We start from the raw sequence: 18,676 nt of genomic DNA, 5'->3' as shown, positions 1-18,676 counted from the left end.
TGCAGTATGACAGAGACAGTAGCGTCTATACCAACGCTATTACTACTCGTGTTTACGTTCTCGTTAGTATCAGCGATGTTTCAAAAGCAACATATAGGTAGATAGAGTTTTATTCTTCGAACTTGAATGCAGCTAAAGACTTTCTTTCTAACGAAAAGCGTAAATGTACGATATTACGTAAATACGTCAATAAAAAAGAAGATAATAAGAACGAGTATAACGTTATCTATAATGAAAATAGATCGATCGAGAGACATCGTAGAAATTACTTGATCAAAGAATGTGGTGTAATTGAATTCTATCGATTCCAGATAATTAGATAGCTATACCTATGATTCGAGTCGTGACCCACGAATATACTGTCTGATCCTACCCGATGGAACCTTTCCTAGCGCAGAAATCGCCCTTTAGAGAAAGTGGGTTGCCAAGACTCTCGCTAAGGATGTTAACACTTTAAAGTTACCCATGAAAATGTCAATCCTCTGGAGTGCTTTAACACGCATCGATTTCCCTGCAAAATACCTTTACACCTTCACGTCTGACTCTTTCGCTCGTCACTTCATATTATTATCACATTCGAAGAAATAAATTACTTTCATAATGGTGCATACTATTCGATTGAATCCTGTTTTTTAGATTAAATATTATTGATAAAATACGAAATACATGTTGGTAATATTTCATATTGCATTATTCTTTCTCTAATTTTAAAATCGAGAAATATCGTAAAAAATCGCGTGATTTCTGTATACATTATGTTTCCTAAAAATAAATGGATTTTGTATCAAAGAAATCGAGTGACGAGAAGGAGCGGCTCTTGTGGGTGCGTACGCGAAAAGGTGTGGATCGTGTATTTACTGTCCTACAGACTTAGGTTTCGTGTTTGCGACCGAGAACAATGTTGATCTGTCGATAGGGCACACGTAACGCCACACCCTGCTCAAAATAAGTTTTGTTATCGTTCTGTACTCAGCTATCATCATGTTGAAAATAAATTTAAAAAAAAAAAAAAAAGAAATTAGCTACATTACTAGGAAACCTCAACGTTACTATCTGTTATTTGCATCTTTGAATTCAAAGAATACATAATATGTTAATCGTAGATAATATGTTACATCGATAAAAGCTCCAAGAAATTTGGGATCTAATCAATGCAATTATAGGCAATCAGTTTTTTGATAAAGAATACTCGAATATAAATCATTTCGCGCAAATATAAAGGCAGGCCTTATCGTTCCTAATATTTTAGATTCTAATCAACAAGAAGTAACTTTTATCGAGCGTTCGAGCCACGTATCGTGCAACATCTACGTCAAAAATAACGAAATTCGGATACAATCGTCGATCATTTGTCAAGGAACTAGATTCATTTTTTCAGCAACTGTTCCCATTGTCATGGCACGGTGAAAAATGAACATCGACGACACGCGGAATTAATCGTTATCAGATTCTGATCGACAAAAATTGTACCTGATATGCTGAGATTTCCTCCGAGCTTGTACTTATAATCGAAGGAATAACAAGAAGATAGAATAATTTCCGACTAGATTAAATAACTCCCAATTCTTCATTCATTTCTCCGAGCACGCAACGGTGCGTTCATTCTGGCAAACATTTAATCAACGATAAATATCATGTCTGGTAGCAAATGATGCTGGTGAATTTCATTTTAATCACGCACCCAGGCATCTGTCCAAATCACGTTTTTGTAACTGGCACTGCTCGAACCTTTCAGATGTCAGCGCCGACATGCATCTGCAAATTGCTTCGAAACAGGTTGCAATTCGGAGCATCTGGTCCTGTGCACACGTGATTCAGCTCGACAGAGGTGGCAAGCGTTCTTTTAAATATCAAACTACCTGTTTACGCGAATGCAGACGAATCTCGAGCACCCCACCGTGCAAATGGCGAAACGCACGCTTCGCAATGCAGTCGTTCCAAAATTCTATCGATCGGCGGGCGATGCGCTTTTAACGAACGATTATTATCTCGCTCCTTCCAAGTTAGTTCCAGATATGATCACTTGGCACGATTTATTAAATAACTCTCGAGAGGACGGCGGTCGCGGCGGTTACGGTCGGGAGGCGGAATTTTTGCCAAGCGGATTTTTATGGCATCGGCATAAATTTGCGAAAATGGGAGGGCGAAACAAAAGCCGCTCCCATTCTTCACAGAAATAACCCTAAGAAATTGGGACGAACGAAATGAAACGCTGGCTAACGTTCAGCGGCATATGCTGCTCACGTGATGCTACCTTCGTTCCGCGTTTCGCAGTTTTCCCCGATTTAACCCTCAGAATGGATTTAAAAACGCCCCAGAGGAGAATACACCCTCGCTCAGAAGTATTGGGATACTGAATCACAAGAAACGTCTGGAATATATTAGAAACATATCAAGGAGTTTCATTAAATATTAAGCATTCTGTTTTGCATCACATTAAAGTCTGACTAGGAGACTTATTCTACTGGCATCGGGCATTAGGTCAGACGTAGCGAAATCAGTAGAATAAGTGAGTAGAGTATATCGAGTCAGACACATTTCACTTTAGACCTTTTTTGATCAATTAATAAATAGAAAACGAAGTACCGAGTGCCATTTTATTGTTCTTGATTTCTGCCTTATTTTATTCTCTAGAATCACCCTATCACATTTCTGATATGCATTGTCCGGCACACCTAGTGTTCTTTTTTTTATTTTATTATGTATATTCTAAACTTGTAAAAGAAGCGATTTTTCCTTCGTATCGCAAAATTCCTTAAAAACACGTGCTTTAATACGTTTGAACGAGGGTGTACGTGGCAATCGAGAAGCAAAAAACCATGAGATGCTGAAGTCGATTAATTATATATTAAAACCTTTGTTCGTTGGCAGTAATGTATTTAGAATCTGCATGCAACGTTGAAAGAGATATGTAATCTTCGTAACTGCACTATGAGTCATATCGGCGATGAAAACTGATGATAAATAAATTGTAATTTATCCTGATTGTAAGGACGATAACGAGAACCAGTCATTCCAAAACCAGACATATCTACTCAGTTACGACCCTATAAGGGTTTACCAACTCCTATTTGAAAGCAGTAGATTTAATTTACAAACATTAACCCAGATACTAAACTCCTCAAGATCATACTAAAAACGCTATTATGTTCCTAAGGGAGTCAAGTCTTTATAAAATCTGTGCCGCACACCGAATTTCGTCGCTAACGAATGCTAATGACCTTGTTCACGCGACATTAAGTCTTGAAATTCTAAAAAGGAGAAGACCAGAGGACAGGAAAATTGGTTTAATGAAGCAGTCAACCGAGTCCAGCGCGGGACCCAATTCCGAGCGTCGCGACTCGCGAGAGCGAGAAGTGGATGGATGATAGCTTGAATCGACCCTCGGTATTCGGTGTTAACACAGGGCGGCCGCGCTATCGATCATTCGGGAAGGGGTGAAATTATCACAAGGCCACTAGTCCATATTGCTGAATGAAAGAAACGAAACGTATCGACTTTTCGTACACTCGCATATAACGGGTGTCACAGGTACGTATCTGCGTGTGCACCAGCCTGCGTCCAATTTCGTCAGCCACGCAAGGAGAGAGAGAACGCATCGAAGACGCTGCAAGACAGTTGGGTTAGGTCACCGTGATCGATGCATTATGCAACAAGTAGTCAAGCTTTAAGTGCAGCGGGTCTCGACTCATTCGCGGGAAAATTCCATAAATATAGATGACATTACCGCTGTCAATCCGCATCACGCTCGAACGACACGCTGATACACTATCCCCGCGACCACGGCAGACGTCCTTGTACAGTTATTGCACTAATTAAAGAATTAGGGACAAAAGCGGGCAGAGATTCTGTAATTCGCCTCAAGTGCAATTGTCTTCAACTCGCTTTATCGTATTTGTCGATGTTAGATCACCCGCTGGTTTCTTCGAAACGCGAGCAATCCACGGTTCACGTTTGACATTCACCGTCCGAATAGTCCCTAAGTAGGCGACTGAAAGGAAAGCGGAATCGAATATCAACTGCTACTATGCTGTACACCTTTTTAATCTTGTAACTCTATCATCGTTTCGTTCCATATACTTCATGTATTATTAGTTACGAAAGGGGTACAAAAATGGTATACGTTCTCGGTGATCCGTATAGGATCTTACCTGCATCGTGAAAGGAGGACGCGTAATGATAACAGGAATTCCCCGGGTATGTCATTAAACGTGCTCAATGCTTCTTTGTATCCTATACGTTCGAGCTCTACGTTCGAAAATATTCGTCATCCATTATTTAGTCGCATACCTACGATCCCTACGATACGTTCTTCATGTACATAAACACGATATTGCGTCGTGTGATATAGCGTGTCCTTATACACTGTCCGTCTTATGTTCCGCATGAACTTGAAACGCGATATAACCTGTACTACTGTTTTGTGTACACGCTCCGTCGCAGGAGGACGCGAATGGAAGGTCCAACGAGAGATCGTACTTACAGGTAGCGAGCCGTGTGTCCGTATGAACTATGCTGCCGCGAACATGATGCCAGCTTGTCAGCATTTCACAGCGTCAGGAGATAAATCCAAGTAAACTCCAAGGAAGCTACGCTCAAGCATGCACCCACACGCGAAACCGCGAGGCACACACAAGTACACACCCGTTCCGCACCCGGGTGCAAACTGATCTCGAGCGAGGAGGCACAGGTACCGCGCTCGAGCACGCTGCACGCGACGAGGACGCGTGACGAGGACGCGTGACGTTCACGGGGGACACGATCGCGAACCGACGATCGTCGGTGACACTGGGACGTACCAGGGATGCCCCCGTCGGTCCTTGCGACCTTTATTTCACTCGTTCTCTTTTTTTGAAACGCTTCAGGGATCTGCACGAATCGGTCGCTCGCGTACGATGCTTGGCAGAAACGCGAGTAGCCGCGTGTGCGACCCCATCGAGGCCTGCTTCGTCTTTCATAGGCGCTGCCTAGGTTCTAAAGACTAGATGTAAAGCACGTAGGAGTACCGTACATGTGACGGAATCGGTTATTTATTATTAACCCCTACAGCCATAGGCGCGAAACGCGGCGTCCCTCTGGGCAAGTGTCATGGCGCGACCCGCGAGCGAGAATGTACTTTTGCCATCGTCAGATGTCGCTACCTATCGATACGAGCGCTGGCTACTACGTGGCGGCTGATTTGGAAATTAATATGAACTGCGTCTCGTTGGCGCGTTGGTGTTACAGGTTCCATGCCTACAGCGGATCAGGGAGCAAAATTAATTCTTTCCGCTCGATGTGCTGCACTCTTACTTCACGCACAGCTGCTAATGTTGGGTGTGACAGGAAAATGGTAATGGAGCTCTGAGAGGCTCGAAGTTGTGGGACAGAAACAGGATTGTTTGTTTAGTTCGTTCCAGTTCGTTCCTATACTTCGTTGATGTTTGATGTACACGTACTCGTCTGTGATTAGTTTTTTGTACTGTTTAATCGTAACCAGTGGTCAAGGATCTTCGCTCAGATGGCGAATAATATAAAAAATGGCGCGATTTAAGTAATTACGGAGCTTTCCTATTAGAATTAGAGCTTACGTCGTATTGCTGAAGGCTGAAGGCCCGCGTTCCCGCCAAAAAAGTATACCGCTACATCCATTTAAACATGGCTATACGTTTGCATATGAAACAAGATTTATCTCAAGAAAAAGAGAACGTAATGCATTTAATGCCATGCAAAATACATGGCGATGAGCCTGCAAACGTTTCTTCTTATTTTACGCCTTACATTCGTAAAGTTGACGACGAACGTGAGTTCAGATTTTCTAATGTAGCTTCATTTGCGAGCAAAAACTACTTCTTTGTCTAAACGTAGTCATTTTAAGTTTTTTGAGAATATTTCAATTAAGTTAGCTGTAAACTCGTAAATGTTAGTTTGTAAAGTCATCTGTGGCACTTGTGATATTCTGGTAAATTGTTGAAGGTTAAAATAAAAATTATTTTATACGTGTGCATTCAGATTATGATTGTTCATTTCGTGGATATCCACTTCACGGAAAAAAAATAATAATACCGTCTGGATATAAGGGTTTCACATTTCTCGAACGTAAAAAGCCGGAGATGGAAAATGTGGAACGGAATTTATATGCAACGGGAACATTTTCATCCTTTACCTATTGGAATTATGACAAACTACCATCTAAAAATGATGCTTTAGCAGCAGCTTTTGACTGGATTGATATTGCTGAAGCAGTAAGTGAAATATTTTTTATTACATAATTTATAATTAAGGTTTAATTATAATCAATTTTTCCAGCTACATTCTACTGAATCATAGCTACAATCATAAATCTTAATGTAAAATATAAAAAATGTCATTATATTATTAAATCAGAATTTTTATATTTTAATGTAAAGGAAAAAAATAAATATTTTATATACATATTATAGTTTATTAACCATGTCTTATATCATGAGCATATATTTTTGTCATACATAACAGACATCTTATAATTCCTTATGAAATAGGTAAACGTTGCAAATGATTCTTTGGTTTAATTAGGAAAGCTGTTTCAAAAGTGTGCAGTCTTTTATAGGATAATCAGTACATGTTTTAATCCATTTCCTTATTTTTGTAAATATATAAAAGTTACAATAAAGATGTAAGCATTTGCCATCTCTTTAGCACATAAGATTTTTTCTTGTTATGTATCATATTGCTAAATATGTTATATATATATTTTTTAATACTGTTCATCATGATATATAAGGAAATAGAAATAATAGTTAATGGAATATGGTTCTCAGTAAAAGGTGTATTCGTGTGACATTAGATGCACAGCTACTTGTTTATGGTTGTTTGTACAAAATTCATATAAAATGCATTTTCTTTGAAACTATGTAAATTGGCAGTCCTATAAATTTTTACTGGTTATTTGTAAGAAATATTGCATACATGCATGGTTTCTACTAAGACATTTTATACATGCAGATAAGTATATGAATAGAAAAGTTAAAGTAACTCTGTTTTCATGTACAATGACAGTGTCAAAAGATAAAAGAACTTCTCCCCTTTTATATCACAAAACAATCAATACATTAAAAATGGCAATGTAACAATTATATGAAAATATTCCAAAAGAGGTGTTAAGTATACTTAGTTATGTAAGAAATATCATAAAATTATTTTTACATTTATAAGAATTTAAACAAAAACATAAAATCCTGTTTTAAAGACAAAAACATTTAACATAAATTAAATTACATCTAATTATTAAGTACCTTAGTACACATTTAATACTCTACCATAAAATATGTTCTTATTTCTAGAAATCTTATAATCACCCTACAAAACCTATTTACAACTGCATTACATTATTAATACTCAGCTAATCTAAAAATAGGTCCACCATGTATCACTTCACTTTATTTTAGCAAAAGCACCCTAATATTCGTTTATAAAATTAAGAAGTGAGTTTATGATATTCTGTGTTTTGCTACTAAATTAAAGACAATCACACTATTGTGTCTACCACTCTAAGAAAGATTTTCTTAAAAAGAATTTTCTATGCTTACTATTACTACTCTGTTTAAGTGCATTTTACACCTTTTATAGTTACTAAAACTATGCATAGATAATAAATAATTTGTAACTTTTACTACTATTGCACGATTTCACTTTGTACCCTGATTTTTAGGTATTTTGGTTGAACATATTTTATATCATTTGATAAATAAAATAATAAAACATCTACATTATTTTAAAAGTCTTAAATTATTCATAAAAATTGTATAAAAATTGGCAGCAAGATGATACTTTTAAGTATAAGTTTTTTCTATAAAATGAAATGTATACAATATATTTTATACTGTGCCTATTGGTAATTTTTGAGTAACCCTGTAGTGGAGTTATTTTAATTGAACACTATGTAATTGTATTAACAGAAATATCTTCAATAGCATTGATTGAAGTATATAAAGAAGTAAATATAACAATCTTATTATCACATAAAAGGTAAAAATAAATTAGATTGATATTAATAGTTTGTATGAAAAATTACGCTTAATTACCTTACTTTAGATTTGTGCTTTTTTAAAACTCCTGCATAAAACTTACTTAAAATTTTATAATACTGCTTACGAAAAAGTACCTAATTCATTTGCTTGATCTTGATGGTACTTGTTCTGGTCTTGTTGTTGTTTAATAAAAGCACTCAGCCTGTTAAGTAAAAATTGTTTATCATGGCCTTCTAGTACTAATTGGTTCTTCAACACTGTAACCATATGCTTATTTGCCACTGACACTGCATAATAATAATATAAAAGTAGAATAAGAATAATAAAAGCTGGTACACCAAATCCAGCAGTACTAACAAAGTATAAAATTGATTGGAGCCAATTAGGAAACTGTAAGAATGTTATAATTAATAATTCCCATACAGACTTAAAACCTCTAAATGGACCACAGGCTTTTGACGGCATTATTTCTGCTATAGAATAACCAATAGGGATTGTACATAAAATGAAAGAAATTAATAAAATAAACATGAAAAGTGAATTTGACTTACTGGCTCTGTAAACTTTACTTGATGGAGTGCTATTTACTAAACAAGCAAATTTCTTAACATAAAATAGTATGAAAGTACCAACTATTGCGATCATCGGTAATAACGGTGCGAAGAAGCAGCCGAGCCAACATATAGCTTGTAAATAAACAACATCTAACACATGTTTTGGTAAATCAAATTCTTGTTCTCCGAAGAAACGCAGAACTTTGTTTTCTGTATGCTTTGCTATCAATGACCTCGGAAAATTGACAAAAAATGTCATAAAAAATTGAAGAAAAACATCGGTAATATAAAGTTTAAAAAACTGTTGTCCTACAAACGTTTCCCAGCATAACGGCCGTCTACTAGCATAATTAGTGCATTCGTTGTCTGTCACTTCAGTTGCAATCAGTCTATAAAATGATGCGATTAATACGGCAAGAGAAGAAAGTCGTAAAAATATAGTTCTTAAAAGAGTTATACGAACAACGAATGATGGACTATAATTTTCGAGGGTCACCAAATATCGAAATAGAAATGGAACTGCAAAATTTAAAGCCACGATACATATATACGGGAGAAACTCAAAGAATAACAGAGCTATTCCATGTAGTGATATATACGCCACGTTGTAAGTTTCAATTGTATGAGGCGAAACTTGTTTAAATGAAAATTGAAATACATAAAAAATAAATGTACCGCAACCACATAATACTGTTAAAACGATTAAATTAATAAACAAACGCATAAGAAAAAATTTTGTTTTCTCTTCTCTCGTTCGATTTTGTCTTTCCTCCTCCAATCTTTCAGCCTCTAGAAATCTTTTCATCTCATTGTATAGTGCTTTATGCTTTACATTTGCAGCTTTTTCGTTATGTATACAATAATCCCAACCCCCGAAAACTAAATTGCAATACTGATAAAATTGACCTTCATTTTCGACCACCCTTTGCTTGAAACCTTTAGCAGCTGACTTAACAATTGCCATCAAACTAACAATAAATATACCAATGATAGCACAAATATATGACAATGGATAATTGTAAAATATGCCAGAAGCATAGTAAGTCATACGAGTATACGCGCCATAAAATAATAAAGTGTATTCTAAGATACCTGTGCCCTGTACAATATCTGTTATACTACTGCTTTCTTGAGTTATATTCCAATATAAGTCTGAACAGCAAGATATGCTGTGACTATTATTAGAATTGATGCATGACTCTTCTTCTGGCATATCGAGTAACATTGTAGGTAGTACAACAAATAAAAATATAATTCCAAATAAAATAATATTAAGATACATTAACCATTTGATGAATAGAAAGTATGCCACTATCCCCATTCCAAAATTTCCTCCAATTGTTTTAAGGCTCTCATTCCAGAGTTCCATTTTTGAGTATGCTTCCTTTAGCCTGATACGGAATTGCTGCCAAGCTTTTCTTCGTTGCCATTTAAATTGCTCGAAACCTTGCAGCCTTAATTTTGTAGCACTCTGAAACATATACATGGAAATGTATTAGTATGATAAAAATATGTTTTCTTTCTTTTTCTTCTTATCAATACTATTGCAACCACAATGATATAACTTACTTGTAATTGATTTTTTAATTGTATTTTTTGTGCCATACATATTGGCATAGCCTTGATTTGCATTATTTCCTCCCAAGTACGTTCTTCATTGGACAGATTTTCAGATAAGTCTGGTAACATAGATACTGCTGCATCATGAATATTTGTGGACATACGTCTTGATGTGGTTGTACCTCGAGATCTTGTACTAGTACGTCTCCTCAATGTTGTTTTTGTATCATTACGTATTCGTTTAGCTGTAGCTGTTACCATAAAATACAATAAATATCAAATAAACTGATTTACTTGTAATATTTATGAACCATTAATAACTTACCAACGCGAGACTTTTTACTTGGAAGTAAAGTGGCTATGTGAGAAGGATCCCTTTGTAATGCTTGCTGTAAATCTGCTTCTATAGCTGCAGGATAACTTTCCTGATAAAATTCTGCACCAGCCTCCTCCCATCCTTGCCCTTTGTCACAAGCACGTTTTTTCCTTTCTCCACCTGACATCCTTCCTCTTTAGTGATTGCAATTGTGTATGTAACTTCTATTCAAACCCTTGTATTCCAAATTAAGCAATTATATATAACATTTAAAACACTTTGTTTAAATAATTTATCAAATTCGCATTTAACATTTATTAAACTTCTTATCTTTGTAAGTATCAAGAAATTCAATGCATCTATCCAACAAGCGCATCTCAACAAATTTAATATCAGCAACAAATCGAATATACATATCGGCGATATACGCACCTGAGATAAATCAGTCAATCAAGTATTTTGCGAATGTGTCATTGCTCGATGACACATATCTTCCTTTTATACTGATTGATAACAGAGCTTATCAAAAAATAACGCCTTACAGACAAAAGGTTGACGTTTAGAATCTTGGATGATACATAGAATGTATCGTTTTGTAAACTCCGTCGTAGTTACGCGAGTTGTATAAATGGTGTACCAAATCACATTAACGTTAAGTTTGGTAATCTCATACTGTCGAACGGCTGACACTCAAATGTGAGTAAAACAAGATAAATGCGACGGCTCATCCAGAAATCACTTATTGGCATTTTGTTTTCCCTTATATTGAAATCGTGGAGTCTGCAGACGGCTGATAAAAGAAGACTAAACCACGAACTAAGGGGTGTGTAGAGGGTGGTACTGTTCCAGTTACAGCTGACAACAAGGTTAATTTATTTGCTATTTTTGTGCACTGTATTATAAATTTTAAAACGATTATTAATATAATTGATTCCTCAATTTCTAAAGGTTGTAGAAATCTTTAAATATTTTACACATATACCTTCTATATCCATACTACATAATACATGCAATGTAAATTAACTTACAACCACAAATAATCAGTACTTATATGTATATATTTAGCAATAAATGTATTTTATACAATTAAATATATGAAACCATGTGTTTCATATTTCAAGACATAGTAATTGCAATCAATTTAATGCACTTTCATTGTACAAAAGAATTCGTATATACAAGATTTAGATACAGTGACATACATAGTTAAAAATAACACTTGAGATAGTGTTAAACATTACAAACTAATACATAAATAACAACTGTTTATTAATTACTATAAGAATGAATAATTTAGATATCTTGAAAATTATACAAAAATTCCTACTTTGTTTTTAATTTAAGAGTGACGTTTTAAACTGCTCAATATGACATGAAACATGTAAAGACATAACATGAAGTATACAAACAATTACTAAATATTAGTTTGTTAAATAGACGTTAAATATTGTTAAATTTTGCAATGTAGTGCAATTGTTATGGCGAATGTAGCATATTTTACATGTACTATTTTAATATTGTCGACCACCTCTGCCTCCGCCACGATTGTAGCCACGTTGATAGTTATCAGAATTATTTCCTTGATTCCACCCTCCCTGAACTCTACCTCCCCTTCCTCTGGCATTCGAACCACCTCTTTGATAATGCCCACCTTTACCTTCAGATTGTGTAGAGTACTGATTACCATATCCTGAATATTAAAATTAATAGTGATAAATATTTTTTAAACTGTCTGTAATGCAATATTTTTAGAATTGAATTTACACAGTTACTATCCATTACCTCCATCTCTGTTATCACCACCGTAATTGGAATTTCCACCTCCATATCCACCCCCTTGGCCTCCTCCATATCCACCTCCTTGGCTTCCTCCATATCCGCCTCCTTGACTTCCTCCATATCCGCCTCCTTGACTTCCTCCATATCCACCTCCTTGACTTCCTCCATATCCACCTCCTTGATTTCCTCCATACCCGCCTCCTTGATTTCCACCATATCCACCTCCTTGACTTCCACCATAACCACCTCCTTGGCCTCCTTTATACCCACCTCCTTGACCTCCTCCATAGCCACCTCCTTGACTCCCCCCTCCGTAGCCACCTCCTTGACTCCCCCCTCCGTAACCACCTCCTTGGCCTCCCCCATACCCTCCTCCATGTTTTCCTCCTCCTTGTCCACTATATCCCCCAGAACCCTGAAATCCATCTCCATACGCATTGCTACCTCCATATCCTCCTCTTCTACTCGAACCACCATATCCTCCTCTATTATCGCCAGAGAAAGAGGAATTAGTGTTGCCACTTCCATGACCTCCTCTGTGTCCACCACCTCCTCGGCTTCCGCTAAATTAATAACGTTAAGTGTATACTGATATGTTTATCCTAGAATAATAAAGCACTATTTTTGTTCAGTTTTATCTACCCAGAAGAAGGTCCAGGTACCCTGTCTTTCTGCCATGGTGGCATTTCTGGTGGTGGTGGCTCTTGTTCATATGGTCTTCCACCTCTGTCAGGTACCGCTCCAATGATCACTGAATTAATTTCGCTTTTCGTGTTTTTCCTAACGCTTGCATTACTCATTTTTTCCATTAATGCAATATCGTCTCTTGCCGCTAATAAGTCGGCGAATGTGACTTCTGGTTCGGCGCTTAAAAATTTTCTTGTTTCTTCGTAGCGTTTAGTTAACTCAGCTTCTCGAGATTTTACCCTGTCTGACCACTATATACCAAGATATTTATTTTATAAAATTCCAATATTTTAAGACAAAATTAGTCATTCTTACTTACCAAAAATGACTGTACTGTTACATCGAGTCGCTTAAGTAACATATCGCGCCGCATTCTGTATTCATCATGTAATTCTTGTTGTATAAGTTCAAGCTCTTTCCACTCCTTTTCCGAAAATAGATGAGTGATCAATGGTTTACCTACAAGCTCAGGAGGAACTTTTTTTAATAGTTCTGTTAACTTATTTTCTAGTCTTGAAAAAAGTTTCTCTGCAGTAATATCATCTGGAGGTTTATCAAAATTTAGTGCTATTAACATATCTTTTAAGTCTTTAGCGGTATCACTTTCTTCCTATAAAAGAGTATAAATAAGTTCATGAAAAAGTTGTATTGAATAAATAGCTTTATACATTTATGATAAAAACTTACAACATGGACATCCATGGAAGCAGAAGTCTTTTGCTTCCTGGATTCTATTAATCTACTGGCTTTTAGCTCTGCCCCTAAGAAATCCAGTAATATATATCTATCTTGTTCAGTTGCCAATCGACTATTAACATTGCCAGTCATTAAACGTTCATTTACACATCCTAATTCTTTAAGGAAACAACTTAATTCTAACAAAAAGGAACTAGAGTCATCTGCTGATGCTATTGCATGGATAGTTTCATCTATATCATTCAATATTGCTATTTCATCTGCCAACCATGCTACAAGTTTTGTAAATTCTGGAGATTTTGGACCCTGTTTCAGGGCCTCCATAAATTTATTAGGCTCTGTCAACTCCCCATTATATCTGTGTAACATAAAAATTTGTCAAATATTAGACTCCAATATTAATATTTTAAACAACTACAAATTTGTATTAATGAATTTATATAAAAATAAAATTATATTTACACTTTATTCATGGTCAAATATATATTAAATGATGTTCGGTATTATAACCTTTAGTCACTTACCCTAGTTGTTTTATTCTTTCCAATAATTTAAGTTCCATTTCGGCAAAACCTTTAATTATCGTAAAATATGAGTTGTTACTATTTGAAGGAAGACTCAACAGCATAAAAATAAAATGTACTTACAATGAAAATTGGAACAAACCACATACGATATTGTACTTTTGCCGTATACGTTTACTATGCTGTCACGATATCATGAGATATCTTTAAGCAATGGAGAGTCGTAGTTTATGCTAAAAATAACAGATGTCGTGGTGTAAAAATGAATGTATCGACAGATTTATCGATTCGGCAGTTTCTGAATCATCTTTTAAAATTCATAATTTTTAATATCGCAATATTCATAAATAATAACGTGTGCTTAACCGTTATTATATGTATAAAAAGAAAGAACTACGAATTTTATAATAAATTATATATTTTCGTATATAATTTATTATTTGCTATAGTTTACATTGTCGTAAACACATTACCAATTTATATTATACATAGAAAATTTACAATATAATCTATGGCTTACAAAAGCTATTAGAGAAAATCTATACTGGGGAAAGTGAAATAAAATTACACCATGATTATAAAAGTAAAAATATGTAGATTTTTAGTGTATTACATATATCGTACTTACAGAATTAATCTTAAAATAATGGATAATTAACATTACAATTGTTATATACAAATATTTTAATTCATTGGGAATATCCAACGATAGCAACGATTGCAGTTCGCAACAAATAATTTATTTATACTGGCATAAATTTAAGTATCGACGATTTTTAATATTAGCCAGTAATTTTGAATTTATACGCTTCCTGTATATTACAATATTAATAAATCATGACTTAACAATTATTGAATTTTACACTTGTATTTAAGTACATGGTCAAGACAGAAAAAGACTTAAAATTCTTTTATGATTTCAGTTAAAAAATAAACTGAGAGAAATTTATTATTTAATTAATGAATCATAAAATTAAATATTTTACTAATGCCTCTGGCATAAAATGTCAAAAGCACATTTATAATTTAATAGATCGATGTCTAATCTTTGAATACCCTGCACTTTTAAAATTGTATTTAAAAGTTTTAAAAAATAATCTGATTCTTTCTTTGCAGATTTAATAAAATAATGTACACAAATACTTATGCAATATATATATGATTGTGCACATTAAAATCGAACTTATACGATTCTATTTGACTGGCAAATTGTACATTTAGTGTGATGTATACACATAAATATTATTTTAATAGTATACATATAAATTTATTTCCAATGGTGCTTTGGCAAATACAGTTTCATAGCACCATAAAAGTGCAATTTCATTGTGAAGCATATAATTTTAGCTAACGTTTGTACTACTTCAACCCATTTATACTTCAACCATGAAATGCAAAATATTAATTTTTCAGTAGAAGTTCAACAATGTTTCTGAATGATTAAAATTTTGCTAAATATAATAAATAAAAACGTTTCCCACACGTTCCTTCTAATATTAAACTAAATAATCAATACTAAACAAGTCATTATCTTAATTCAGTCATTTCTCAAAATGAAGTTAACGAAACTGTACAATTTTGTAATATTTTTTGGCTGATAAAACAAACCAGTTGACAAACCATTTACTCTTACAGTCTGTACATAATCTAGCAAATTTAAATTTTGAATTTTATACTTATCATACAATCAAACCATTAATTCTCTATATTGCCTTCATAGAAGGATTCACATTTTTCTAACAAACGTAGAACTGGATTTATGTTATAAGGAAACAAAGCTTTAGATACTAATCTATCAATTGCTAAACGAAGTCTTATTAATATTGTCATGGTATCATCTAACTCTCTTCCACAACAAGAGACAAACTCTGTCCAGTTTCGTTTAACATACTTTAAAAATCTCAGTAAGTATAGTAAGAAACAAGTTTCATTACTAACAAGTAAATCTAACAGAACATCTGAATCATGTGATACAGCATGTATAAATTGTATGAAAGTTAAAGTTGGACTAAGCATATGACCAAGGTCATTTTGTGGAGGTCCTCTATAAAATAATCCAACTGCTACATCCAAACAGCATACCATGCCTTCAATCAAAAAATCATCTTGATCATGAAACATTTGTACAACCCATTGTGATAAAGGCATTTCAGGATGAAACGGCATTAACGTTTTTACACATTGATCTAACTGTCGTAAAACTTCTCTTATGCTTCTCTCAATAACTGCCATGTCAGCATCAAGATCTTCAGCTTCAGAACCCAAAGAAGAATCACTAGAATCGCTACGTGTCTCTTTAACTGTCACAGCAACACTTTTTAAAACTAAAAGTACAATCTTTTGTAGAAGAGGACGGTCTCCATCTCCAGAACCTCCTCCAAATCTTCCAGAACCATGTCTGTAGGGTAGAGCATCTAATAATCTCCAATCCTTTACAGCACGTACAATTAAGTGTGCAAGAGAGCAAGGCTCATCAGGAAGTACATCTTGCAATGCCAAAGTACTTCCATAACATAATACTTCATTAAATAATCCAAGAAGGTGTCTCCATATCACACCAGGAACATTGGCATTTAAGAGTAATACCAGATTGTCTAATTGAGAATAGAAGAGCTTGGTGTCAATAACAGATAAGTTAGCTTTTACAGATATGATTGATTCCCATAAATCAAGGAATGTGATGACAACTGATTCATGTTGGGGTGTGTATGAACTAAGAATGGCATCAAACTTGGATACTAGTATGGTCCATTTGGATTCTAATGCTTTAACACACATTGCCTTTACAGGTGTACTATCAAAACTTTCTGCATCTGATATTGTTATTGTATTACAGTGTGATGGAGGTACCATAGTATCAGTATCCTCAAGAGGATGAACAGTACAATCTTTATGTTCCACCACTCGTTTTACAACATCCAAGGTAAATAACATTTGACTTGGAGAATGAGTATTCACTAAAGACTGAGTGAGTCTTTCTAGCCATGCTGTTTCGATATTTTCCTTTGTTACAATAAAAAATGATGCAAGAACTCTGCTAGCAGCATATGATATGAATTTGTTCGTTGTACATGATAAGTCAATCATTTGATCTATAATACCATGCTCGTTTCGCGCCAGCGCATCACAAACATCTGCTACTCTTCTACACATTACACCTCTAGTATTTTGTTTAATAGCCAAATCGAATAAAAGTTGTAAAGCACTTAAGAATTCCAAGGTTTGATCAGGCTCCCACTCTGATAACTGTGAAGTTCTAAAAGTGCCATCCGTAGATTCCACTGTTGCACTAGTGAATGGTTTCCGTAAACTGCTTTCTGGTATGTTACATAAGCATTGTGCTAGCAAACTGTTCTGAAACTGCTCAATATCTGATACTGTATCCCTTTCAACTTCATTATTTTCAATACGTTGTTTTTTCTTTGCTGGTTCCTCCATTGTGTTGTTAGGAGGATAATAATAACAGTGCCAAAGCACCATTAGCAGCGTTATACTTGCTGCTGAATTTTTCTGATCCGTAATGTTCTTTCATCAGGTGATCTTCATAATAGGTACAACCATCCGAGGAATAAAACACCATGTAAATAACAGATGAAATACAACCAACATTAGCTTATTGTGTTTACAGAAGCCATAAATAGTTCAGCATATATACACCTGTATCAACAAAATGACAGAATATAAGTGAAATTCTTAAGGAAGTAAATGCTTAGAATATACTATATTGTGATTGCAAAAATGTTATATTTATGACATTTAACTTGCAATTTAAGAATTTACTAATAAATGTAAGTTTCATTGAAAAAAGCTTCAAGGAAGTTAAAATATCAGTATTGAAAGTAAAATAAAAAACAATGTTAAAACTTACTGGAATGATTGATCCTAGATTTCACTAACTTTTTTGAATATTTGTAAAGTCCAGCACCTTGTGAATGTATGTAAATAAGTATATGAATATGTTCATATATTCAACCAATGATGATTATGTACACTTTTCCCGCGATAATTAATTAATTAATTAACGTATAATCTTCTCTCAATAGATTCCAAAATTACATTCGTTCCTCTGATATGTTCGTGAAATGCTAACCGTGAAGAGTTTAACACAGGTTGCGCATGTAATATATAAACCGACGCTCGCTGATACTTTAATATACACGCAAAAAGATCCTCCACTGGTACCTTGGAAGACAGTTAAACACATCGACGGCACGTACGAGAACAGTATCTTAAAATTACACCGTGTTTCACTATTTTAACAGTGTAAATATATTATTGTTTGTGCTGGAAGAATTTCTTTTGACTAGGAAGTGACAGAGCACTCGACAGCTTTGCTCTGTTGCCACGTATACCTGCTACCGAGTAAAAATAAGAAATACGGTTTTATATCATTTAACTGTGAATGTATAGCCGCAAAACTGTTCGTATCGTATGTCAAGTGGTAAAATGTTAACCCGATATCGCATAAGGCACGAATTCCTCGTGTTTATTACGTATTTTTCGGATGGCATCATGCAGAGCTGCGTAACACAGTAGCTCCTCCTCGCACATTCCACAGTATACTGAGTGTCA

General features: G+C 34.8%; 5 protein-coding genes and 1 long non-coding RNA gene across 9 annotated transcripts in view; 2 read left to right on the top strand and 4 right to left on the bottom strand.

Moving 5' to 3' along the window:
- Window positions 1-4,624, bottom strand: part of Atp8a (ATPase phospholipid transporting 8A1) — a 19,718-nt gene extending 15,094 nt beyond the window's left edge. For all 4 annotated transcript variants that reach the window (XM_076381271.1, XM_076381274.1, XM_076381275.1 and 1 more), the window contains exon 1: window positions 4,484-4,624. The gene's annotated coding sequence lies outside the window, so the exon portion shown is untranslated. The remainder of the gene's footprint in view (window positions 1-4,483) is intronic.
- On the top strand, window positions 3,457-6,417 carry LOC143181077 (ribonuclease H2 subunit C). The gene is made up of 4 exons (XM_076381285.1): window positions 3,457-3,531; window positions 5,227-5,782; window positions 5,992-6,224; window positions 6,289-6,417. The coding sequence occupies exons 2-4, from the start codon at window positions 5,638-5,640 to the stop codon at window positions 6,307-6,309; spliced, it is 399 nt and encodes a 132-aa protein (XP_076237400.1). The 5' UTR covers window positions 3,457-3,531; window positions 5,227-5,637; the 3' UTR covers window positions 6,310-6,417.
- LOC143181074 (transmembrane channel-like protein 7) lies at window positions 6,409-11,212 on the bottom strand. The gene is made up of 4 exons (XM_076381282.1): window positions 10,851-11,212; window positions 10,428-10,653; window positions 10,112-10,353; window positions 6,409-10,013 (listed from the first exon to the last, which is right to left on the bottom strand). Exons 2-4 carry the CDS (start codon window positions 10,603-10,605, stop codon window positions 8,109-8,111), a joined length of 2,325 nt encoding a protein of 774 aa, XP_076237397.1. The 5' UTR covers window positions 10,606-10,653; window positions 10,851-11,212; the 3' UTR covers window positions 6,409-8,108.
- On the top strand, window positions 11,184-17,029 carry LOC143181078 (uncharacterized). The gene is made up of 4 exons (XR_013002226.1): window positions 11,184-11,284; window positions 12,830-12,930; window positions 16,543-16,806; window positions 16,894-17,029. It is a non-coding gene; the product is annotated as an uncharacterized LOC143181078 (long non-coding RNA).
- Window positions 11,586-14,262, bottom strand: LOC143181076 (protein FAM98A). Its single transcript, XM_076381284.1, has 7 exons — window positions 14,228-14,262; window positions 14,105-14,153; window positions 13,572-13,938; window positions 13,204-13,494; window positions 12,840-13,135; window positions 12,201-12,760; window positions 11,586-12,108 (listed from the first exon to the last, which is right to left on the bottom strand). The coding sequence occupies exons 2-7, from the start codon at window positions 14,140-14,142 to the stop codon at window positions 11,930-11,932; spliced, it is 1,731 nt and encodes a 576-aa protein (XP_076237399.1). The 5' UTR covers window positions 14,143-14,153; window positions 14,228-14,262; the 3' UTR covers window positions 11,586-11,929.
- Lin (protein lines homolog) lies at window positions 15,158-18,676 on the bottom strand. The gene is made up of 2 exons (XM_076381283.1): window positions 17,973-18,676; window positions 15,158-17,761 (listed from the first exon to the last, which is right to left on the bottom strand). Exon 2 carries the CDS (start codon window positions 17,582-17,584, stop codon window positions 15,800-15,802), a length of 1,785 nt encoding a protein of 594 aa, XP_076237398.1. The 5' UTR covers window positions 17,585-17,761; window positions 17,973-18,676; the 3' UTR covers window positions 15,158-15,799.

The sequence above is a fragment of the Calliopsis andreniformis genome, chromosome 6 (assembly GCF_051401765.1).
Source record: "Calliopsis andreniformis isolate RMS-2024a chromosome 6, iyCalAndr_principal, whole genome shotgun sequence".
Lineage (NCBI taxonomy): Eukaryota > Metazoa > Arthropoda > Insecta > Hymenoptera > Andrenidae > Calliopsis > Calliopsis andreniformis.
Note: the sequence above shows the minus strand (reverse complement) of the source record. Positions and strands in the feature narration are given on the sequence as shown.